Genomic DNA, 26,823 nt, shown 5'->3' on the forward strand with positions numbered 1-26,823 from the left:
CTCCACTGGTCACAGACCTCCAGTCTGAAAAACAACCCTCCACCACCACCCTCTGTCTTCTACCTTTGAGCCAGTTCTGTATCCAAATGGCTAGTTCTCCCTGTATTCCATGAGATCTAACCTTGCTAATCAGTCTCCCATGGGGAACCTTGTCGAACACCTTACTGAAGTCCATATAGGTCAAATCTACCACTCTGCCCTCATCAATCCTCTTGTTACTTCCTCAAGAAACTCAATCATGCTTGTAAGACATGATTTCCCACGCATAAAGCCATGTTGACTATCCCTAATCAGTCTTTGCCTTTCCAAATCCATGTACATCCTGTCTCTCATGATTCCCTCCAACAACTTGTCCACCACCGATGTCAGGCTCACCGGTCTATAGTTCCCTGGCTTGTCCTTACCACCCTTCTTAAACGTGGCACCACGTTAGCCAACCTCCAGTCTTCCGGCACCTCACCTGTGATGATACAAATATTTCAGCAAGAGGCTCAGCAATCACTCCTCTAGCTTCTCACAGAGTTCTAGGGTACACCTGATCAGGTCCTGTGGATTTATCCACCTTTACCCGCTTCAAGACATCCAGCTCTTCCTCGTCTGTAATATGGACATTCTGCAAGATGTCACCATCTATTTCCCTCCAGTGTATATCTTCCATATCCTTTTTCACAGTAAATGCAAAATACTCATTTAGTATCTCCCCTATTTTCTGCAGCTTCAAACAAAAGCTGCCTTAGTGATCTTTGAGGGGCCCTATTCTCTCCCTAGTTACATGTGACTCAGCCAATGTTGTCTATCTCATACGCTATAGGAAAGGATGCCCTGAGGCATGGTATATTGGCAAAACTATGCAGACGTTACAACAACAGATGAATTGATTTTTTAAAGATTAGAATAGATTCCCTACAGTATGGAAACAGGTCATTTCGCCCAACAAGTGCACACCGACCCTCCGAAGAGTAACCCACCCAGACCCAATTTCCCTCTGACTAATGCACCTAACATTTTTGGCAATTTAGCATGGCAAATCCACCTGACCTGCACAACTTTGGATCGTGAGAGGAAACCAAAGCATCCAGAGGAAACCCACGCAGACAAGGGGAGAATGTCCAATCTCCACACAGAGGGCTACTCAAGGCTGGAATCAAACCTGTGTCCCTGGCGCTGTGAGGCTGTAGTGCTAACCACTGAGCCACCATGTCGCCATAGCACACAACAATCGCCAGAACAGGGATGTTCCCTCAGCAGTCAAGGACATTTGGCCTCAGATCTTCAGGTGGACATCCTCCAAAGTGGACTTCGGGTTATGCAACAACACAGAGTGACCAAGTAGAGCTGAAAGCCAAGTTAGGTACCAATGAAGATGGCCTCAACCAGGATCTTGGCTTCATGTCACAATATAGGTAATTGGAAATTATTATCTGCAGGAATAGCGATTGGAAAATTGTTATTTGTAAAATTAATGAAAAGATAATTTTGCTCTTGCGATAAAAATTGAAATTGTATGCCACCTTTGGATATGTATGTCTCCTGTTCACGAATCAATCAATGTTTAAATAAAGAAACCCCAGTCTCTTCTGGTCTACGTGAAAATAAAAGGTTAAACTCACCTTTACATAACCATTATCCCTTGACAGTCAGTGGCTTTACTATCATGGAATCAATATCCTGGGGAGTTATCATTGACTAGAAACCGTATTAGACTATTCACATATACTGTGGCTACAACAGCAGATCAGAGACTAGGAAATCTCTGTTGAGTAACTCACCTGCTGTCTCCTCAATGCCTGCCTTCAAGGCACAAATCAGGAATGTGGTGGAATACACTCCATTGGCCTGGACATGTGCACTGCCCACTCAAGAAGTTTTATACCACCCCAAGACAAAGCAGCCCTCTTGGGCTGACATCCCATCCAGCATTCACTCCCTTCACCATTGGTGCACAGTTGATGTGTACCATTTACAAAGCTAGCTGTAGTAAGCCACAAAGCCTCCTCCAGGAGCACCTTCCAAATCCGTCGCTATTACCTCGAGAAGGACAAAAGCAGTTGATGCATGGGAACACTAGCACCTGCAGGATCCCCTCCAAGTCACACAGCATTCTGACTTGGAACTATATATTATTTTATTGTTGCTAGGTGATAATCCTGGATCTCTCTTGATCCTTACAGCACTGCAAATATCCCTACTGACCACAAATGCTGCAGTGATTCAAGATGTAGGCTTACCACCACTTACCCCAGAATAGAATAGAATCAGAGAATCCCTACAGCATGGAAACTGACCCTTCAGCCCAACAAGTCCACACCGACCCGTCCGAAGAGAAACCCACCGTGACCCATTCCCCTACCCTATTATCTTACATTTACCCCTGCCAAATGCACCTAACCTAGACATCCCTGAACATTATGGGCAATTTAGCATGGCCAATTCACCTAACCTGCACATCTTTGGATTGTGGGAGGAAACTGGAGCGCCTGGAGAAATCCCACACAAACTCAGGGAGAATATGCAAACTCCACACAAACAGGCGCCTGAGGCTTGATGCGAACCCGGGTCCCAGGTACTGTGTAGCAGCAGTGCTAACCACTGAGCCACCATGATGCCCAGGGCAAATATCCCTGGGCAATTAGAGAGAGGCAATAAATGCTGGCCTAGCCAGTAATATCCATATCCTTTGAGCAAATAAAGAAAACATTGCTGAAATTTCAATGGGTCAAAATCTTAACATCAAGATGTCAACATGTACAAAAATGCCTATTACTCTTTTCAATTGCGATGCCTTGGCTGACATTTATTATATACAATCCAGTTCTCTGGCCATGCTATTCCTTTCCGGCAGTGAGAATCCCCATTGTGCCAGAGAACAAACAATTAATCTGATTTACATTCATTTTGTTCTTCACTTCATGATGTTATCTACAAGCAGTAAGATTTCAAATCATCCTTGGCATTTCTATAATAGGCAACACCTTTAATAGGAGTACTGTTTTTCAACAGATATCATATTTAAGAGTGAACTGCACTAATTAATTGTCTGGGAAATATTTTTACCTTCAAGAAATATTGCAATAATTTCAATACTTTCAATAATTTGAAAATTATGTTTTGTTATTCACACATATGTAGAAAGGAAACGGATTTATCAATATAAACATATATGTGAAAACATATATTGTTGATTTCAGGTGGTATCTCAACAATAGGAGAATTTCTCACTTATGATAGAATTGCATATGGTATATTACTTCTGCAAAGAGCCAAACAATTTTCAGCATTTTTATAAGAAAACACACAGTTCCACTCCCATGTGGAAACCTATTCCTTAAAAGGTTATCTGTCACATATTAGTTTCCTTGTCCTCTCGCGAATATTTAAAAACCACATCTAACCATCTCACGGTTTTCTCAGACATCACACTACCAGGCTTTTCAACAGTTTTTAGTTACGTTTTATTTCTAAGTCCTGTGCTATGGCAAGTAGCATCATGGTCTTTCTGGCTTTAATAAGTTTACAGACTGACCTTGTACAGTCTCATGCAAATTTTAAAGGAGAATTGAGTAAATGTTTAGAGGAATAACTTCTCTTGCCCTCATGCATCTGAATGTTAAAAATAAATATGCAATCTTTCACCTGAGATCAATGAGGTGATTCTGTGATTCGATACAATCAAGAATTGTATCCCAGGAGATTTTAACTACAAGCAAATAAATTATTGACCATGAAAATTCATGAGAAAAACAATATGGTCTGGTCACCCACTATTTCCGAAGGTAACCCAAGGGTACATCTAACATAGGAAGCAGATCATGGAATTATCCTCCAAAAGCTCACAAATAAAGCACACAATAGGTTAAGTATCTTCCTCAATCAGCCAATCAGTTGAAATTACTTTTTAAAATTGTTTTTGATGTTCATTACAAGCTCAGTTTTATGTCTACTGCTTCCAACACAGTGATTGTATTACACTGAGCAACACTGCTCATAACCTCAATGTTATGTTTGACCTGAGTTGAAACTGCCATCAAGTCTGCCTTTTTCCATCTCAACACTATTGCTTGACTCTGGCATTTGCTGCTGAAATCCTCACCTCGGTGGGTGGCACGGTGACTCAGTGGCCCAGGGTCCTGGGTTCGATTCCCGCCTATCTGTGTGGAGTTTGCACATTCTCCCTGTGTCTGTGTGGGTTTCCGCCTGGTGCTCCGGTTTCCTCCCACAATCCAAAGATGTGCAGGTCAGGTGAATTGGCCATGCTAAATTGCCCACAGTGTTAGGCGTGTTAGTCAGGGGTAAATATAGGGGTGTTAGTCAGGGGTAAATATAGGGTAGGGGAATGGGTTTGGGTGGGTTTCTCTTCGGAGGGGCGGTGTGGACTTGTTGGGCCGAAGGGCCTATTTTCACACTTAGAGAATCTAATCTACATTTTTTATGACTAGGCTATTCTGATGTTCTACCAACCAACCTCCCATCTTACAATTTGTGCTCACTTTAAAAACTGTTGCCTGTTCTTTACTCATACTGAATGTTATTTGCTCATCTTTACCCTCATGCTTGCTGACCATTTAGTATCCCATTCTTCAATAGCCTCAATTTTAAAATCTACTTGTTTTAAATCCTTCTCTGCTCTCATTCTCCCTACTTGCAGATCCTCCAGCCCTAGAATTCTTAAAAACCTCTGTACTCCTCCACTTTTGGTCCTTTTCCCATTAATTTTTCCCTATTAACTGCTCCATCCTTGGTGGTCATGCTTTCGACTGTCTATACCATGAGCTTTAGAATTCCCTCACTAAACCCCTCCACTTCTCTACCTCTCTCTCTTTTAAGATGTTCTTTCAAACCAAACAATATAAAATGTTTTATGACAGGTAGAATAACACTCAGATAAAAAGTTTAGCTTTGATTTCAGAACAAAAATTCAAGTTTTTTTTGTTTAAAAGAGCCCATAGTTCACTTCAGAAAGTAGAATAGATTTTCCTAGTAGGACAATTAAGTCTGTTTAACAGAATCAGTCATCACCACAGAAGTAATCTCTAGTCTGTGGAGCTTCCAAGGCAGGAGAGTTTGTACAGAAATCTTGGAAGTTGTCATAACTGAAATAGATTAGGCCATCAGAATTGTGAAAAGTTTATGCCATTGAACTTAGAAAGGAATTATATAAAATTGTCTTAATATTTGAAGAATCTGGAAAGCATCAGTAAATATTTTAATAGGTGAAATAGGAGTCACATTTATCTATGATTGATACTCTGTAATAGGTAGTGTTTTTAAAAAAAAATTCACAGCAGCTGGCTAGATCAGCATTGCCCCTCTCTAATTGTCCATAGGGCAACTGAGAGTCCATTGCTGTGGATCAGTGATCCACATGTTTTTCCAACAATAGTTTCATGGTTATCAGTGGATTCTTAATTCTAGATACACTTGTTTTTAAATTGAATTCCAATTCCACCATCAGCCACCACAGGATTCAAACCCAGAACATTAACTGAGATTCTGCATTAATAATCTCGTGATAATATTATTAAGCCATTGCCTTTCCAGGTATTAGGAAACAGGTTGAAGCTTTGTTGTGATGTTGTTTTGAGCTCTTTCTAATTGTATTCTATATATCGTTGTGTAATAAACTTGTGTTCTATGTTAAAGCCTTGTATGAATGCTTTGCAGGACTCACCACAACATGACCTAACTGCAAAAAATAAACATTTGATATATCAAGCCAGGTTTCAATCTGAAATCTATCTTGTCCAGCATTATCATCAGCTGGGATCATTACAAAGGCACTCTTATCCTTTGCTGAACCGTTTTTCTCTTCATGGAAATTGTTTTTGGCACTGTCTATTCCATAGTTAAAGGTTTGTATTAATGCTATTCTGTTATGTTTGCTAACATTTTTACACAGTTAATTTGAGTTACATCATGCCTTTTTATTTCACTGTACTTTTCTGGTCAAGCACCTTGATCTTTGAGGCTTCATATACCTCATTTTCATATTTAATCTGTTATTTTATGATTATTCCAAAGACTTCCATTATATTCAGTTAGTATGCTGCTACAACCTGAACAACTAAAGGGATAATATAGTTGACAGCTTCTGGGGTCACTTAATTCCTCTTCTTTAATTATCTTCTGGACACTCAAGAGTATGCATATATTAAATAAAATCCTGTTCCAAAATGTAACTCCAAGTGAAAAAGAAAGGTTTTTGGCATGGCTCTGAAAGCATACTACCATCTTCTAATACCTACAATGTTTATTTAAAGCAGCTCTTATGAAATAGGGAATAATGCAGTCCCTGCCTGGTTTTGTACAGTTAGGTGGTGTCTACTTCAGACTATTGAACTGGTTTATTAAGATTTCCTACCAATGTAGCATACTTGATAGTTGTTTCAATCCGTATACAGGTGTGTCAGATATCAAGTCGCTCCAGTCCTTTTTTTAGTGATCCATAATAGGTATCAACATTAGCAAAATATATATTTATTTTGAAATTGGTTTAAGTATCAGCAAGGCACTTCACAAGATGTGCTACTCCCTTATTTATCAAAGAGTCATAGTCTCAGAGTCCTATAGCATAGAGTCAGGTCCTTTGGCCTAAATTGGTCCATCCACACGAATCCCATTTCTCTGCACTTGGTCCATATCCTTTTAAACATTTTCTGTCCACGTATTTGTCCAAATGCATTTTAAATGCTGTTAATTTACCCACCTCAATACTTCCGTTGGCAGGTCATTCCATAACCGTACCAGTCTCTGTGTAAAAAAGTTGCCCTTTCGGGGTTCCCTTTTATTCTTTCCCCTCTCACCTGAAACTGATGCCCTCTAGTCCTCCTTTCCCAACCCTGGGAAAAAGACTGAGTGCATTCACCCATTCCATGCCTCTCATGATCTTATACTCTTCTATAAGATCCCCCCTAGATCTCCTACATTCTTAAAAAAAAGTCTTAGCTTTTCCAACCTCCCCCTATAGCTCAGACCATTGAGTCCAGGCAACATCCTTGTAAATTTCTTCTGCACTCTTTCCAGTTTAATAACATCCTTGCGAAAGCAAGGTGACCAAAACTGAACACAATACTCCAAGTGCGGACTCATCAACGTCCCGTATAACTGCAAATATAATTTCCCAACTTCTATCCTCAGTGCCCTAACTGATGAAGGCCAGTGTGCCAAAAGCCTTCTTCACTGCCCTTTATACCTGGAACTCCACTTTCCGAGAACCATGCACCTGAACTCCAAGGTCCCTCTGTTCCACTATATTCCTTCAGGCTCTATCATTCATTGTGAAACTCCTATCTTGATTTGGTTTTCCAAAATGCAAGACCTCACATTTATCCATATTAAACTCCATTTCCCATTTCTCAGCCCACTTCCCCAGCTGATCAAGGTACTGCTGCAATTTCTGACAACCTTCCTCACTGTCCACAATACTGTCTATTTTAGTGTCATCCGCAAACTTACTAATCATGCATTGTACATTCTCATCCAAATCATTGATATAGATAACAAACAGCAATGGGCCCACCACTGACCCCTGAGGTACTCCACTAGTCACAGACCTCCAGTTCGACATGCATCCTTCCACTACTACTCTCTACTTCCTACCACCAATTGTGTATCTAATTTGCCTGCTCTCTCTGGATTCCAACCAATCTAACCTTCCAGAGCAGCCTACCATGTGGAAGCTTATCACAGGTCTTACTGAAATCCATGTGGACTACTGCCCTGCCCTAGTCAAGTTGGCTAGCTTAACATCACTAGTTGGAAAATGATTGAAATGATTCCGCAGATTCTATGAAAGAATCAGCATGGTTTTAGAATAACAGATCATCTTACAAGTATAATAGAATTCTTAAGGTGTTAGAAAAAGCAGTGAGTCACGCTTATTGAATAGAACAAAAGAAAACTATAGCTTCTGTCCATGTGAAAATATAAAGACAAATAGCTGGAAATGTTCAGCAAGTCAAGGCAGCAGGCTGGTGGTGATGGGGTCTTACATTGCTTGTCCCTCTAACTGAAAAGTTGTTTGAGTTGAGTGGCTTTAGCCAAAGCTGCCTGTTGCAATACTAGGCTATTGACAATCTTAACAAGGTAATTGTTAGACTTGTGTCCTTAAGGAAAAGTTGGCTGTGTCTTAAAGTTCGGCCAGCCAATCAAATTGGCTCTTAGCTAAGTTATCCAAAACTTAGTAGGGGTGCCTGTAGGAATTACAGGGGAATTCCAAGGAGATGATAATTTTGAGACTAGATTGAGTTAAGTCTTTGATATTTAGTCGGGGTAGGGAGAAGACGGAGGATCATTGGGAGGAACAGTGAGGTATATAAAAGGCAGGGCCAGGCTTTCAATGCCAGAGGGAGTCCCCAAGTAGGGGGAAGGTGTGGGAAAACATCATATTGGGGCTGGGTTTACACAGCATCCTTGGAAGAATCCTTCCCAACTTTTCACTTGGATTGATGAAAATGCAAGTTGGTCTCCTCAGTTTCAACTTCTTGTGCCCACCATATTATTGCAGATGGGACACAAACAAGTCCTTAACTGGTCACTACTTGGCCATTTAAGAGCCTCAATAGGCCTTAGAGTGGAAAAAAGCTAACTGATATCTTACCTGCTTCCTGCACTGTACAGAACAACTTTGGAATAAGCAGGCAACTTGTGAGATAGTCACCTGTCCTACTTAAGTGCCCAAACCCCAACTTATAAATATGCTGGTGGGGCAACTGTAAAAATCCCCCAATATCTGTGGAAATATAATGGTCGTCAAATCAAACTTTTTAGAATCCTTGCTCTTCTTCTTTATTTTGATTTTAAGCATTTCAGTAGATGTAACTTTGACTGCCAAAATACCTTATCAGGAACATATTTGTTCAAAATGTGTGTAAAACACAATTAAAATTTAAGTTTGCCGATAACACAAAGCAGCTTATCAATACAGCTGGATTTTGGAGAGGGGTTGGGAAGGTATTGGGGTTACCTGCGACCCATTGGAAAAGTTGGCAGCAAGCTAGACAAATTTATAAAAAGGCTGTGCTGCAGTGATAACAGACTACAGGTGCAGAGTAAACAAAGAAAAACCTGTTCATTGCAATGCAAGTGTTGAAATCTAGAGAACTCAGATGTAAGGTAATTGGCAAAACAACTTGAGACGATTTGTTATGATCTAGAATGAACTGTTTGAAAGGGTGATTGAAGAAAATTCAATAGGTAACTTCAAATGTGCTGCATGCAAAATGAGAGGCAGTTTGAGGTGGCTCCGTAGGCAGCAGGGTTGACAGTATCTAAATATTATGAGACCTATTCCAAAATATTCAGATCCACCAGTGGAGTACTGTAAAATTCTAAACATGTCCATGTACAGCTAGGCACTTTTCCCTTATCTACATTTGAATCCGAATCAGAGAATTAAGATGAATGTTTAGAATAGCAGCAAAAGCCTTTATTAAAATTCCTTTCAAAGGGTATGGATGTACTTTGTGGTCTTCTCTTTGTAAGCCTATATAACCAAGCCCACATTACATATGCCACAGACAGTTGGGTTTATTTTAAGCCAGATATCTGGAATATTGTTAACAACAAACTATGGGCATTAATATGTCATCTCAGACTTGCATATTACTATTATTTTACATACAAAGCTGACTGACTGACTCGCAGTTTGTCTGTCTGCTTGCCAATAGACTAACTGCATGAATAAATGTACAGAGAATAAGGTGGAGACAGGTCATGATGTCACCTAGCTATCTTAAAGATGTAGTGCCTTTGTTAGATCTGTGCAAATATAAAGCAGCATTAAAACTTATATTACAATTACTTGTAAAATAAAAATATAATACACACAAATCAAGTGAACTACATTTCAAATTTCAACTTACAGGAGCCATGTCCAACTGCAAAAAGATCATGGTATTTTGGATTCCTGAAAGTTATGAACAAAAATACAAGTTACTTAGTGTTTTTTTGCTTGTATTTTTTTTTACTTATTGATGGGGTTTCAGTATCATTCATTAGGCCAATATTTATTGCCAGCTTTAAATTAACTTGATTCTGATTTTTGCTTGTTTTCTTCATGCTTTCTTTCTCATCCCGCTGCAAAATAGCTTCCATTCTGTGATCTGCTAATGCTGTTCCTGGCAAAACACTTGTATTTCACAGAGCAGTTGTTACAACTGAGATATTGTTTGTCCTATTCCAAGAAGGTTTAATTGGTAACTTAACTGAATAAAAATATGTGGCGTAGCAAATCAGAACTCAAAATATTTTGTGGCATCATCTGTCCACAGCATGATTAATAATTATAACGTACATGCAAAATGATCACTAAGCACTACACAATTCAGTTAACAAAGTAGCTAAAACAGTTAAAAGTGCCACACTGAAATGGCATTATTTAAAGTCGTTCATGGAGTAAACATTAAATTAAACAAAAACAACAGCAAGAATGTTACTCTAAACTAAATTCTTCATTTTTGCTGTGTAGTATTTTTGGACAAAATTGATGTAGTAGACAGTGAAGAAGATTATCTAAGATTACAAAGAGATCTGATCAATTAGGTCAATGAGCTGAGGAGTAGCAGATGGAATTTAATTTGGATAAATGTGAGATATTGCGTTTTGGCAGAGAAAAAAGGCAGGACTTATGCAGTTAATGGTTGGGCCTTGGCGAGTGTTGTGGAATAGAGAGACCTAGGGATTCGGTAAATAATTCTTTGAAATTTGCAGCGCAGGTAGACAGGGTGGTTAAGAAGGTGTGTAGCATGCATGCCTTCATTGCTTAGGTGTTAGGACATCATGCTGAGGTGAGCTTGGACAGAATGTTGCTGAGGCTTCTTTTGGAGTACTGTGTGCAGTTCGAGATGTCCAGTTACAGGAAGGATTTTATTAAACTGGAGAGAGTCCAGAAAAGATTTACCAGGATGTTGCCAGGAATGGAGCGATTAAGTTATAAAAACAGGCTGAATAGGCTGGGAATGTTTCCACTGGAGCATTGGAGGTTGAGGGGTGACCTTATAAAGACTATAATATCATGAGGAGCATAGATATGGTGAATAGCAAAAGTATTGTCCCTAACGTGAGGGAGTTCAAAACTAAGGGGCACATTTGTAAGGTGAAAAGAGAAATATTTGAAAAGGACATGAGAAGCAAATTTTTGACACAGAGTGGTTAGTGTGTGCAATAAACTGCCAGAAGAATTGTTGGATGCAGATACAGTCACAACATTTAAAAGACATGTGGATAAGTATATGAATAGGAAAGCTTTGGACCGATATGAGCCAAACGCAGGCAGGTGGGACTAGTTTAGGTTGGGAACATGGTTGGTGTGGACTAGTTGGACCAAAGCTTTCCATGCTGTATGACTTTTTGACTCTCTGACACATTTTTCACAGAGACTGAATGATACCCATTTCACAGTGCTATTCATTCATTTCTAACACTGACATTGCTTCATTGAGAATAGAATTTTCCTGGTACTGCGGTGCTGGGCAAGGAGGTGAGATGGCCAGGAATTTACCTCGTATTTTTAAGGTTGAATTCTATTTACCATTTCTTCATTGATATCCTCCTGCAGTTTATGTCTATATTCACTCTTCCTCCCTTGCCTCCATTAACATCTGGGATACACCTCATTTGCGCATGTAGCTTTAACCACTTTTAATGCTGCTAAACTCACCACTTCCTCTTTCCTTTCCAGGTTAATTTTTTCCTAATATTTCATAACTCTCCAGTCTAATATCTGTACCTGCATTGTCTTTTCTATTGTAAAGACCGACACAATGTATTCATTGAGGATTCAGCTAAGATTGTCTAGGTTCACATATAGATTACCTCTATAGTCCCTGATGGCCTTATTCTTTCCCTAGTTATTCTCCTTTTCTTTTTATATATCATTTGGTCTACCTGCTAATGCTTTCTTTGCTTTCCTAATTTCCTTTTTAAGATCCCCTGCACTTTTTTATACTCTTCTACTGACTCTGAACCTTTAAAATCTACCATACATTTCTCCTTTTTATTGAATCCTAGCTTTTATATCCTTGATATCCAGATTCTCCAGTCTTGATCTCACCCTTTGCCTTATGGAAACATATCTGTACTAAATTCCTGGTATTTTCTCCAAGTAATTGCTCCCAGTCCACTTAAGCCAAATTATAATTACTTAAATAAGACTAATCTTGCTCCAGTTTAGTACTTTTAGTTCTGGCTGATCCTCATTCTTTTCCATAATTATCCTAAATCAAACTGAGTTAAGGTCACTATCTCCAAACTATTCCCTGACAGGTGCTCATTTTTGATCATTATGTCCAGAATTGCCCCTCTCTTGTTGGGCTTTCTGACTACTGGTTAACAAAAAAAAGTTCTCCTGGTTGCAATTTAAAAAATTTGCTCTCATTTGACTTTTCACATTATAATTGTCTCAGGTAATATTTGTGTATTTAAAATCTTCTACACTTTCTACCTTAGTATTCTTATATTTCTCTGAAACTTGATGCATACTTGATCCTCTATTGTACCAGACTTACTCACAGCCGATAACACACATCTGACAGTATGTTTGCCTTTTTTTATTTTTTACTTTTACTTATATGGCCACATTTGATGATCCTTCCAAGATGCCATCCCTCCTAACTGCTATAATCACTTCCTCAAAGCAACATTTTGTCTCTACTTTCTCTGGTGCCTTAAACACACTACCAGGAGAGGTCATAAAATCAGATACCATAACATTTAAGAGGCATTTAGACAGACACATGAACAAGCAGAGAATAAAGGGATATAGACCATGTGGAGGCAGACAGGATTAGTTTAGATTGGCATCATGGCCAGCAGAAACGTGATGGGCCAAAGGGCCTGATACAGTGCTGTATTGTTCTATGTTCTATTGTTTAATGCCTGGAAATGTGCAGGGCTTAGCCTCCTACAGAAGGGCATCAAGAAGTGGCCTCAGGGGCAACTAAAAGATGGAGCAATGTGACGAGCTGGAAAGACAATGATGAAACTGTGTGGATGCGGCCGACTCTGCTCCATGAGCCAATGAGCAGCTGAGCCCAGTACTCAAAATATGTTCTGAACTCTGTTTAACACCTCCTTGAACACACTGCTTTTTGCTCTGACATTGATCTTTCTTCAAGTTACCATTTCCAGTTGACTTCTGTCAAATCATTTCTCAGTTTAGTGAAATTGGCCTTTTCCCATTTTAAAAATAAACTCCTGGACTACTTTTCCCCTTTTCTACAACTACACCACATCTATCTGAATTATAATCATAATTTATAACTCCACCACCTGTCTAGACTAATTATTTAAAACTAAGACCAAAAATGCCCCCACTTAGAGTCATAGAGCCAGGGACGTCCAGAACACAGCCAAAGACCGTTTGGCCCATCAATCCTATGCTGGTTAAAAACAACCACCTAACTATTCTAGTTCCATTTCCAGCACTTGGTTTTCAGCCTTGTATGCCTTAGCATTGCAGGTACTGTATATATCTAAATACTTCTTAAACGTTATGAAGATTTCTGCCTCAACCATCTTTACAAGTAGCAAATTCCAACTTCCCATCATCCTCTGGGTGAAAGAAAATTTCCTCATATCCACTCTGAACTTTCAATCTTAAACTGATTCCTCCACCAAGGGGAAAAGCTTTTTCTTGTCTACCCTATCAATACACCTCTTAATTTAACATATCTCAGTCATGTCTTCCTCAGTTTCCTCTACTGAAAGGAAAATATTTCCAGTCTCTTTTCATAACTAAAACTTTCCAGCTTGAGTACGTCCTGGTGAATTTCCTCTGCATTCTTGACAGTGCAATCGTATCCTTTATATAACATGGCTTTGAAGTTTGGTTAGCTCAGTTGGCTGGACAGCTGGTTTACAATGCCGAGTGATGCCAACAGGTTACCATGGCTAGGTGTACTATGAAGTTTCTTCATTTTCAATTTCTCCCTTTGCCTAAGTTATGATGATATTTAGGCTAAATCACTACTAGTCATCTCTCTCTAACAAGCAAATGGCCGGATGGTTTCCGGGATTCAAGAATTGCAATCAATACTCGAGGTGAGGCCTAAACAACTTTCTTATGCAGTTACCACATATCCTCCCTGCTCTTAAACTCTTTGCATTGGCTAAGAAAGGCAAGTGCCTTCACCACATTATCCACATGCCCCGCTAATGTAAGGAACCAGTAGACATGCACACTTAGGTCCTTTGATCCTCAGTACTTCTCAGGGTCCTACATGCGTCAAGTACTTCTTTGCCTTCTCTGTCATGTCTGAGTAAATCACCTCATATTTATCCAAAGAGAATTCAATGCTCTTTAACTAAATTTCCATTTTCCATTCTTCTTGCTGTATTTGTTATGTACTTCCTAAAAGTGTATGCCTGAATACGTTTTACACTGAAATTAATCCAGCTACTATTTGGATAATTGAAAAAAAAATTCACTCTTTTTTGTTTCAACATTTTCCAGCAATAACCTGGGGCTGTTTTCCCTGTAGCGTCGGAAGCTGAGGGGTGACCTTATAGTGGTTTAGAAATTCATGACGGGCATGGTTAGGATAAATAGACAAAGTCTCTTCCCTGGGGTCAGGGAGTACAGAACTAGAGGGCATAGGTTTAGGGTGAGAGGGGAAAAATATAAAAGATACCTAAGGGCAACTTTTGAACACAGAGGGTGGTACGTGTATGGAATGAGCTGCCAGAGGAAGTGGTGGAGGCTAGTAAGATTGCAACATTTAAAAGGCATCTGGATGGGTATATGAATAGGAAGGGTTTGGAGTGATATGGGCCAGGTGCTGGTAGGTGGGACTAGAGTGGGTTGGGATATCTGGTCGGCATGGACGAGTTGGACCGAAGGGTCTGTTTCCGTGCTGTACATCTCTATGACTCTATGACTCCCTCTCATTATTTTAATGAGGGCTAGGTGAAGTGACAGGATAGGGGTGGGGTTTGGGGGTTCTAGAGTAACATTGTGATCCCTTTTTATTGTTTCTCAGTTCAATCCATATGACTTCATTTGATGCTTCTTATAGAATGCTCACAGTTGTATTGTTTTGGCCCCCTTATCTAGGGAAAGATATATTGGGATTGGGATTGGAATCTATCCAGACAATGTTCACAAAGTTGATCCCAGGGATGGAAGTATTTTCTTATGAGGAGAACTTGATTAGGTTGGGCCTATATTAATTAAAATTTAATAGAATGAGAGACAACCTGACAGAAACATACAGAATTCTTAAGGGGGCTTGACAGGATAGACGTGAAGACATTATTTCTAATCGTTGGACAGCCGAGGATGAAGAAGTAGAATCTTGACAAAAGAGATCATTGATTTAAGGCAGAAATGAGGAGGAATTTCTCCTTTCAGAGAGATGTGAATCTGTGGAATTTTTAAAATGGTTTTCTTGAGTCAGTATGTGCACTCAAGGCTGAGATAGATATTTGTCGACTGTAAAGGAATCAAGGCTTAAAGGGAAAAGGCAAGTGGAGTTAAGAATGTTTTTGGGATCCTTGAGGGGGAGGGGGAGCAGTCCCAAGTCGTGGTCCACATAGGCACCAACGACATAGGTAGGAAGAGGGATGTGGATTTAAGACATAAATTCAGGGAGTTAGGTTGGAAGCTTAGAGCTAGAACAGAGTTGTTATCTCTGATTTGTTGTCCGTGCCACGTACTTGCGAGGCAAGAAAGAGGGAGAGACAGGAGTTGAACAAGTGGCTACAGGGATGGCGCAGGAGAGAGGGTTTTGGATTCCTGAATAAGTGGCGCTCTTTCTGGAGTAGATGGGACCTCTATAAACAGGACAGTCTTCACCTGAACCAAAGGGGTACCAATATCCTGGGGGGGAGGTTTGCTAATACTCTTTGGGTGAGTTTAAACTAATTCAGCAGGGGGGATGGGAACCGAAATTGTAGTTCAAGTATACAGGAGGTTGAGAGTATTGAGGTCAGAGCTAAGGTCTCAAGGTCCCAAAAGTTCACCGGCAAGCAGGAAGTTGTTTGAAGTGTGTCTACTTCAACACCAGGAGCATCTGGAATAAGGTGGGTAAACTTGCAACATGGGTTGGTACCTGGGATTTCGATGTTGTGGTCATTTCAGAGACATCGGTAGAGCAGGGACAGGAGTAGTTATTGTAGGTTCTGGATATAAATATTTCAGTAAGAACAGGGAAAATAGTAAAAGAGGGGGTGGTGTGGTACTGTTAGTTAAGGACAGCATTATGGTTGCAGAAAGGATGTTTGAGGATTTGTCTCCTGAGGTAGTATGGGCTGTGATTAGAAACCGGAAAGGAGAGGTTACCCTATTGGTAGTTTTCTATAGGATAGAATAGTTCCAGAGATGTAGAGGACGGGATAGCAAAGATGACCCTCGATAGGAGCGAGAGTGACAGGTGTTGTTATGGGAGACTTCAATTTTCCAAATATTGACTGGGAATACTATAGTTCAAGTACTTTAGGTGGGTCACTTTTTGACCAATGTGTGGAGGAGGTTTTCCTTACACAGTATGTAGACAGGCCAACAAGGGTGAGGACACATTAGATTTGGCACTGGGTAATCAACCTGGCCAGGTGTTAGATTTGGAGGTAGGTGAGCATTTTGGTGATCATGATCACAATTCAGTTATGTTTGCTTTGGTGATGGAAAGGGATACGTATATACCGCAGGGCAAAAGTTATAGCTGGGGGAAGAGCAATTATGATGCGATTAGGCAAGATTTAGGATGCATAGGATGGGGAAGGAAACTGCAGGGGATGGGCACAATTGAAATGTGGAGTTTATTCGAGGACCAGCTACTTATGGGTCCTTGATAAGTATGTCAGGTAGGGAGGAAGTAGTTGAGCGTGGGACCCACGGTTTAGTAAGGAAGTTAAATCTCTTGTCAAGAGGAAGAAGGAGGCTTATATTAGGATGAAATGTGATGGCTTAGTTAGGGCACTTGAGAGTTACAAGTAGTGGGAAGTTGTCAGAGGAGATGGGGGAAGCACAAAATGAATGCTTTTCGTCAGTATTCACACGAGAAAAAGACAATGTGGTCGAGGTGAATACTGAGATACAAGCTACTAGACTAGATGGGATTGAGGTGCATAGGGAGGAGGGCTCAGCAATTCTGGAAAGTATAAAAATAGATAAGTCCCCTAGGCCGGATGGGATTTATCCTAGGATTCTCTGAGAACCCAGGGAGGAGATTGCCAAGCCTTTGGCATTGATCCTTATGTCGTCATTGTCGACATAAGGATCTTGAGGATAGCAAATGTTGTTCCCTTGTTCAAGAAGTGGAGTAGAGACAACTCTGGAAATTATATACCTATGAGCCTTACTTCAGTTGTGCGTAAAGTATTGGAAAGGGTTATAAGAGAAAGGATTTATAATTATCGAGAAAGGAATATGGTGATAGTGATAGTCAACATGGTTTTGTGAAGGGTAGGTCATGCCTCATAAACCTTAATGAGTTCTTTGAGAAGGTGACCAAACAGGTCGATGAGGGTAAAGCGATTGATGTGGTGTATATGGATTTCAGTAAGGCATTTGAGAAGCTTCCCCACTGTAGCTATTGCACAAAATACGGAGGCATGGGATCGAGGGTGATTTGGTGGTATCAATCAGACACTGGGTCATGGAAAGAAGACAGAGGGTGGTGGTTGTTGGGAAATATTCATCCTGGAGTTCAGTTACTAGTGGTGTACTGCAGGATCTGTTTTGGCTCCACTGTTGTTTGTCATTTTTATAAATTACCTGGATGAGGGCATAGAAGGATGGGTTAGTAAGTTTGCGGATGACATGAAGGTTGGTGGAGTTATGGATAATGACAAAGGTGACAGAGGGACATAGATAAGCTGCAGAGCTGGGTTGAGAGGTGGCAAATGGAGTTTAATGCTGACAAGTGTGAGGTGATTCACTTTGGAACGAGTAACAGGAATGCAGAGTATTGGCCTGATGGTAAGATTCTTGACAGTGTAGATGAGCAGAGAGATCTAAGTGTCCAGGTACAGACATCCTTGAAAGTTGCCACTCAGGTTGATAAGGTTGTTAAGATGGTATACGATGTGTTAGCTTTTATTGGTAGAGGGATTTGAGTTTCAGAGCCATGAGGTCATGCTGCAGCTATACAAAACTCTGATGCGGCCAGAATAAGGCTGCAACTGAAGTAAAGCTCACAGGTCTATAATTTCCAGGGTTGTCTCTACTCCCCATCTTGGTGTATTGCGTACAGCTTTGGTCATCGCATTATAAGAAGGATGTGGAAACTTTAGAGGAGGAGATTTACCAGGATGTTACCAGGTATGGAGGGGAGATCTTATGAGGAAAGGCTGAGGGATTTTTTGCTGGAGAGAAGAAGGTTGAGAGGTGACTTAACTGAGACATATAAGATAATCAGAGGGTTAGATAGGGTGGATAGTGAGAGCCTTTTTCCTCGGATGGTGACGGCTAGCACAAGGGGACATAGCTTTAAATTGAGGTGTGATAGATATAGGACAGATGTCAGAGGTAGTTTCTTTACTCAGAGGGTGGTAGGGGCATGGAATGCACTGCCTGCAACAGAAGTAGACTCGCCAAATTAAGGGCACTTAAATGGTCATTGAATAGGCACATGGATGAGATTGGAATAGTGTTAGTCAGATGGGCTTCAGATTGGTTTCACAGGTTGGCAAAACATCGAGGGCTGAAGGGCCTGTACTGCGCTGTAATGTTCTATGTTCTAATTAACAGATAATCTATGACCTGATTGAATAGCGGACTCAATGGGTCGAATAGCTATTTCTGCTCCTACGTCTTATGGTCTTATTTAACAAATATTGTGACTTCCCCTTCTTTGATCTCCATATCTATCTCCTTTGAAGAAAAATATGGTTTAAAACTCAATTTTCTGAACTTGAGTACATAATCTAGGCTGATAGAATAACAACATGGAATTATTAAGATATTGTGAGAGGTATTATGTTTTGGATGAGATATAAAAATAAAACATACTTTGCCTATTTGGCTGGTTCAGGTGGGTTTTAAAAGTTAAATTTTATTATTGAAAAAATAACAGAGTTTCCCTTGCGGTCTGACTAGTAGAAGAAATTGACTCATTATTGACCTCATTTAGAGTTTGTATTCTCTGCGTATGAAAAAGAGGTTTTAACAAAAGTAACAAATATATCATCTAAATGCAATTCTTTATGCTTTCACTGCCATTTGTTGGATTTACATTACATTTTACATTTTATAATACTCACCAACACATGCTAGTAATTGCCAATCTTTTAGCTTTCTCATAAAAATATTTCCACAGAGGTAGAACAGTGCCTTCTTGATCCCGGAATTCATCAGAAGGATCTTCAAAATACTTAAAATCTACATTAAGAAAATAAAAAATGAACACTGAATTAACACTATACTTACATAATGATGGAAAGATACTATTGTTTAGAAATGTATAGATTAAATACGGAAAATTCAAAATTTGGCAACTGAACTTGGACAAATAAAATATTTCTTTTGTTTTTCAGTAGAGACAGATTGTCAGAGTTGAAACTGGTTTATGCGAACAACGGAATGTTATCTTGTGGTGAAACGTTGGTAAATTTTTCATTGTGTCTGATCTCCTTTCCTCCGGAGTTCATAGATTGATAATATAAATTCTTTTTGAGACTTGTTTCCTTATCTCACTGTTAGCATGAGCCAGTTTTATTTCCAGTTTTATTTATGAATTGACATAATTAGAAAAGCTCAGGCACTTGTGCTGATGTTTACTTCCATAGATAAAGTGGCAACCTTTATGAAACAAGCGTATCTTAGACGTCACCAATGGCTGGACACCACATTTTACATGAAAATGAAGGAAGCCTCACTTTAGCCCTTCTGTTCCTCACTGAGCACTAAAATAACTTTCCTGATCTTGGCTAACCAAGGAATATGGATTGGTCAGGGAGAAGAAAGGCACAGGAAAGTGGGAACTCGGCTCGGAATACTCACACTTATCAGACCTGTCTGCCATGAGCCCCATATGCTGTCTCCTATCCCAGTGACTGAGTCTGCTCTGCATGGGCATTCATAGGGAAGTCTATAGCAGGCCTCAACACCCAAGTATGCCATAGTCACCTCTGTTATCAGTCTTAACAGTGAAATGAGAAGCTTTTCTTTACTTTGGATTAAGGGTTGAAAATCCTGGCACAAATAGTCATTCAAATGGTAGTTTTACTTTATTCATTCACAGCATGTGAGCATCACTAGCCAGGCCAGCATTTATTGTCCATCCCTAATTGCCCAAAGGACACTTAAAGATCAACTGTACTGCTGTGGGTCTGGAGTCACAGGTAGGTTTGACCAGGTGAAGCTGACAGATTTTGTTTCCTAAAGAACATTAGTGAACTTATTAGGACAATAGACAGTGGTTACATGGTCACCATTAGACTAGTCTTTTATTTTGGCTTTTTATGGAATTTAAATGTCACACAAACCCATGTCCCGAAACCATTAGCTTGGGATTTCTGGATTTCTACTCTCATAGTATTACCAAAATGCTACCACATCCCTGTTGTCAGTTAAATATCAGGATGTAAATAGCATATTAGTTTAAAAATGTATATTTCAACTTTAATTCAGAGATTCGCCATGATACACAAGGTATTTGGTTCATTGAATCCATGCCAGCTCTCTGTGTTGCAACCCAGTTAATTCCATTCCTCTCTTGTATCTCCACCATCCTACAGGTTTGTTTCCCCCAAGTTCTGTGTAGTTTACATTGACATTTTTGGGTTCAGTAATCTCATGGCGAATGAGTTTTAGATTATTACCTGCCGCTAAATAAAAAAAGCTCTTCCTCACAACTCCCCGCAACACTCACCAATACCTTAAATCTATGCCCCCAAGTTCTTGCTGAATCAGATTAGTGTAACAGCTTTCCCTTAACCTTGTAGATCTTTATAAATCTCCATTCAATTTCTTTTGAATGAAATAGATGCTTAGGATTAATAGGTGTATATTTCATCCTTATTTTGTTTGTTTTCAATTTTAAATTTCTAGGTTACCTTGTAAAATGTCATCAAAAGAGTTCTGGTTCACCATCCGTTCCACTATTTTGGCAACTTTACTAACTCTTGAAATATCATCACTCTGGAACAAATAGGTATTAATAAACAAACAGAGTAACAAATATTTATCGAGAGGAATGTTGTTAAGCAATCATTTAATACCATTATAAATAATTGCACAGTACTATTTGTGACATCTCAGACACTGAAGGACTCCATGCCCATTTGTAACAAGACCTGGACAATATTCAGGTTTGGACTGATAATTGGCAAACCATTAGCAGACCTTACAGCCTTAGAGTAAAGGGAAGATTTTTCAGAATGGAGATAACGAGAAACTTCTTCAGCCAGAGAGTGCTAAATCTATGGAATTCATTGCCACAGAAGGCTGTGGAATCCTGGTCATTGAGTATATTTAAGATTGAGATAGACAGGTTCTTGATTGTCAAGGGGATCAAGGATTATGGGGAGAAAGCAGGAGAATGAGGTTGAGAAACGTATCAGCTACGAGTGGTGCAGCAGACTCGATGGGCTGAATGGACCAATTTCTGCTCCTATGTCTAATGGTCTTATGGTCTTATCAAGGTAATTGACCTCGAAATAGAAATTCTTGGCAACAAGAAACCTAATACTTTTATATTTTGCTCTATCCTCTGAGTTCGTACCGTCTCTTCTATAACTTAATTAGAAGTTAATTAGTATGATGTGTTCTTTGTTTATTTTACAGGCTAAGAGAAAGAATTCAGTTCCAGTAGAGAAACCAGTAAAAAAGCAAAAGAGTGGAGGAAGTTCTGTGGGTGCAAAATGTGCTAAGAGTGACAAAGATGATAATCTATTTCACATGTGTTCTTTCTGTTACAGCACAGTTCAGTGAACAACCAATTATGCTAGCTATTTTTGAGCAGTCATATAATACAGTACGTGGTTTATTTTGAATACTGACTTGTTGGAGACTGACGGCTTTTTTTTCTATCAGTTCTGCTGAGTGGCATGTTTTTGTATATTGTATATGCTGTGAAACACTGATGTTTCCATTCACTTAGATCAGGTATGGTGTGGACAGGAAGGACAGGGAACACTTTTCTCTTGGTTCCAGGAGATAGCTATGAAAAGATTGCTCAGAAGTTGACTGCTGAGCAATCTTTGAGACACCTTTTGTTTTATGAGAATAAACTAAATCTGGCAGAGTACAAGAAGAACTTGGTCATATCCATGTCTTTTTCTTTTAGGAGAAAGGTTTGTTCTGAAAGACTTTTGAGGCTTTTTATATTCCTACTGTTCTGCTCAGACTGCCATCTATGTAGTTGTGATTTTAGTTGGGCATATCATTTTAAAACCTGAATTTCTACAATAAACTTGAAAGGGTTCAGGAAAAAATTATAAGAGTCTTGCAGGGATTAGAGGGTTTCTACTACAGGGAGAGGCTGACTAGACTGGGGCTTTTTTCTCTGGAGCATTGGGGGCTGAGGTTTACAAAATCATGAGGGGCATAGATAGGGTGAAAAACCAAAGTAGGGGAGTGCAAAATGAGAGGGCAATGGTTTAAATTGAGAGGGGAAAGATGTAAAAAGGACCTGAGGGGCAACTTTTTCACACAGTGTTGCATGTATGGAACAAGCTATGAGAGGAGATGGTGGAGGCAAGTAGAATTACAATATTTAAAAGGTATCTGGATGGGTACATGAACAGGAAGAGTTTAGATGGATAGGGACTAAATGCTGACAAATGGGACTAGATCGGTTTAAGACAAGTTGGATTGAAGAGTCTAATTTTGTGCCTTATGACTCTATGATCAGTAAAGAACTAGACGCCTGCATATTTAAACAAGCAAATCTGGTGGGGGGACATCAGCATCAGATGCAACATCAGTCTCAATAATGGATTGTGACCTCCAAGTCACCTCACAAACTTCTGTAATACCTTGATAGGGTTGAGGGGGAGACACATAAAACATAAAGCTAAAAGAAGTGAATCAATACTTCTGGAAGCAGCTGGGTTATCATCCCTGTCCACTTATAGGCACTTGGAAGGCACCACTTTGGAACAGACCTTAAAACCTTTGGAAATTTTTGTCAACAACTCAGTGGTGTGGTGGGTGAAATATAACAATAATGTTTCCATTGCAAAAGTTTCTGTAGAAAGTATCTTTAGAAGAGTGTAAACAGTGATCTATTAGAAGAGAAGCACAGGAAGCAGTGTCACAAAGTTGTCCCTTTTTCTCTAAAACCTGTTCCTTGGCTCAAGGATATTCTGCCCTTGATTTTCTCAGAGGGTTAGTAAAACAGGCTGGGCTGAGATCAGTCTGGTTTGGTACAGAGATGAAAGCGATTTAGAGAGGTCTTGTTTATATGTAAACAGATGAGATTTCAGGCAAAGTGGTCATGTTTTAGAAGTGACCTGTATAAAGAAAGGGGAGTGGTCAGCTCTCTAGTTGAGCTGAGCAGTTTAATTCAGTCTGAACTGGAAAGGAGTTCAACAGTGAGCTGCCCTTCAACTTCAACCTGTAAGCATGTATTTCAGTTATACTAGATTTTCAAGGGAGTTTGCTTATTGGGACTGTTGTGTGTATTTGGAACAGCATAATTAAGTCTAGTTTGCATAGACTGAGTTCTGTAGGGGTTCTTTATTCTGTTCTTTGTGTTTCATTGTGTAATTTTGTGAATAAATTTTTGTCTATTTTAAAGTTTAGCAGTCAACCTAGCTAGCTTACTCTGGGTAATGTTCACTGCACACTTACCAAAACAAATTGCAAAGTTATGGTCTGGGCTGCCTGCTTAAGAATATTTTGAGTAGTCTGGCCTAGTCCATAACAGATTGGGAGCTCTTTGTGGGACTTTAAACAGCGAGTGGTAGATGCTAGTGTCTTTATTTTAAGTATTGGTTTGGTTGGGTAGACAAAGCTTGGGATAGGAATGACCATTTCAGTTGCCAAACGTTTTCTGGATGTGGATGCGGTGACTTTGGAAGTTTTGAAAAAAGTGAATAAGACCAAATTAGCAGAGAACTTGGAATTGGAACTGCCTACCTCTTTGAGGAAAGGAGGGATAATTGCAGCAGTAGCTCAGCATTTAAACTTGCTGGAGAAACCATCAGAATCTATAGTGATGGCAAGAATTCAATTGCAAATGAAGCAGCTTGAGTCAGAGGTGAGAGATAAGGAAAGGGCAGCAGAAATGAAACAGTTTGAGGTATGATTTGAAGCAGAAGAGAAAGAAGAGAGAGCTTTTGAACTTGAAAAACTGACACTTGAAAAGGAAAGGCAGGAGTGGGTACTACAGATGCTGGAGATTGGAGCCAAGATTAGAGTGGTGCTAGAAAAGCAGGAAACATCGATGTTTTAGGCAAAAGCCCTTCATTCCTGATGAAGGGCTTTTGCCTGAAATGTTGATTTTTCCTGCTCCTCGGATGCTGCCTGACCTGCTGTGCTTTTCCAGCACCACTCTAATCTTGACTTTAAAAGGAAAGTCAGCTTAAAAGGGTGGAAATAAAGATTGAGGGTAGGCTTAGTGAGGAAGAGAGTGAGGATGAGCAAGCCCCTGGTAGTCAGAAGCCTAGTGAGCAACTGTTTAAGTATGTTCAAGCATTGCCTACATTTGATGATAAGGATATGGAAGCCTTTTTCATCTCATTTAAAAAAGTGGCTAAATAAATGCAGTGGCCAATGGCAATGTGGGTTTGATTGATCCAAATGAAACTTGTAGGAAGGGCTCGTGGGGTATTTGTATCACTATCAGACGAGGTATCTGGGGATGATGAGGAGGTGAAAAAAGCCATTTTAAGTGCATATGAGCTTGTATCAGAAGCCCATAGACAACGTTTCAGGAACCTAAGGAGGGACCCAGGTCAAACCTTTCTTGAGGTTGAAAGGATCAAACAGAGTAATTTCGATACATGGATAAGAGCTTTAAAAATCGAGCAAACCTATGATGCCCTTCGAGAGGTAATTATTTTGGAGGAATTCAAAAATTCACTGCCTGAAGTAGTGTGAACTCAGGTGGAAGAGCAGAGTGTTAAAATAACAAGTTAGCAGCTGAAGTAGCTGATGATTATGAGCTGGTCCATAAGACACGTTTTAGCTTCCAGAATCAATTTCAGTCCATGAGAGATAGAAATTGAGGCAAAGAGAAATCCTCATGTGGAAAGGGAAAGGTAGATCTCAGTGAAGATCATAAGGAGAACTTACCACAAGGTAAAAAAAGAAACCTTTGAGGGGGACAAAGAAGTTAAAAAGCTCCAGTATTTTCATTGTAATAATGTGTGCCACACAAAATCACAGTGTTGGTGGGCTTGGAGAAAGCCAGATGGAGGAAAAGCAGACAAGCCTGGGAGTTTTGTTCGACTAGTAACAAAAAACACAAGAAAAGTTAGTCAACTGCCTCAGAGTGTATATGATGATCAGAGGTTGATTAAGGTGGAAGTTCCAGATCGCCTTAAAAATATATATGCAAGAGTAAAGTTTATTCACTTAGGCTAGGAGTAGTAGGTAAGGAGGTTACAACATTAAGGGACACAGGATCCTCTCAGTCTGTAATGCTGAAGGATGAGGCGATATGTACTCCTGAGGGTCTATTGTCAGAAAAGGTGAGACAAAACGTGCTCAATTATGTAAAGTGAGGCAAGAGAGTCCAGAAAAGAGTGGAGAATTTGTGGTAGGAGGACTGGACAAACTCTCAGATTCAGGAATACAACTTGTCTTTGCAAATGATATAGCTGATTCACGAGGTAAAAATAATGACTGCAGATACTGGAAACCAGATTTTGGATTAGAGTGGTGCTGGAAATGCACAGCAGTTCAGGCAGCATCCAAGGAGCAGTAAAATCGTGCTGCCTACTCCAGTAGAAAAGCTAGTGGAGATGCTGGCAACTGAAAACATGGAGAGTGTTTATCCAGGAAATTTCTCTGATTGTGTGATCAAACGATCACAGAGGCACAGGCTGATGCAAGAGGGATCAAAAGGCACAAATAAGGAAGCTGACGTAGTGTTATCCGAGATCTTTATTTATCAGATAAGTAGAACAGAGAAGGAGTAACTATGTAAACATGCCAGTATCATTAGCTCTGCTAAGCTGATTGAGTTACAGCAGAAAGATGAGAACTTAAAACAGTTTTATCAAAAGGCATTTACAGAGAAAGAAAGTGAATGCATTCCTGTGTTATTACTTAACAGATGATGTCTTAATGAGGAAATGGAGACCATCACACATTCAAACCGATAAGAAATGGGCAGAGATTCATAAAATTGTTTTGCCAGTAGGGTACAGAAAGGAGGAGCTGCGAGTGGTGCATGAGCTATCACTTGGAGGTCATTTAGGGTGAGGAAAACACAAGCTAAAATACAAAGATATTTTTACTGGCTTGGACTACACAAGGATGTAGTTGAATTTTGCGAGACATGTCATAAATGTCTGCCAGTCATAAAACCACAGACAGTAAAAAAACCTGTACCTTTAATAACTATGCCAGCATTTAAGCAACCATTCACAAAAGTTTTGATTGATTGTATTGCTCCCCTACCGCAAACAAAAAGTGGGAATAAGTATTTATTAACAATAATGGATGTGTCGACTAGATTTCCAGAGGCAATCCCATTACGCAACATCACAGCTAAAAGGGTTCATAGAGTCATAGAGATGTACAGCATGGAAACAGACCCTTCGGTCCAACCCGTCCATGCCGACCAGATGTCCCAACCCAATCTAGTCCCACCTGTCAGCACCCGGCCCATATCCCTCCAAACCCTTCCTATTCATATACCCATCCAAATGCCTCTTAAATGTTGCAATTGTACCAGCCTCCACCACTTCCTCTGGCAGCTCATTCCATACACG

At 39.8% G+C, this 26,823-nt stretch overlaps 1 protein-coding gene across 2 annotated transcripts in view; it reads right to left on the minus strand.

Annotated features, from left to right (window-relative positions):
• dnai1.2 (dynein, axonemal, intermediate chain 1, paralog 2) overlaps positions 1–26,823 on the minus strand; it is a 298,205-nt gene that overhangs the window by 180,801 nt on the left and 90,581 nt on the right. For both annotated transcript variants that reach the window (XM_043683992.1, XM_043684070.1), the window contains exons 10-12: positions 20,992–21,076; positions 19,198–19,315; positions 9,861–9,904 (exon numbers count right to left, since the gene is read on the minus strand). In XM_043683992.1, the coding sequence (XP_043539927.1) occupies positions 9,861–9,904; positions 19,198–19,315; positions 20,992–21,076 (247 nt within the window). The remainder of the gene's footprint in view (positions 1–9,860; positions 9,905–19,197; positions 19,316–20,991; positions 21,077–26,823) is intronic.

This window comes from Chiloscyllium plagiosum, chromosome 1 (assembly GCF_004010195.1).
Source record: "Chiloscyllium plagiosum isolate BGI_BamShark_2017 chromosome 1, ASM401019v2, whole genome shotgun sequence".
NCBI lineage: Eukaryota > Metazoa > Chordata > Chondrichthyes > Orectolobiformes > Hemiscylliidae > Chiloscyllium > Chiloscyllium plagiosum.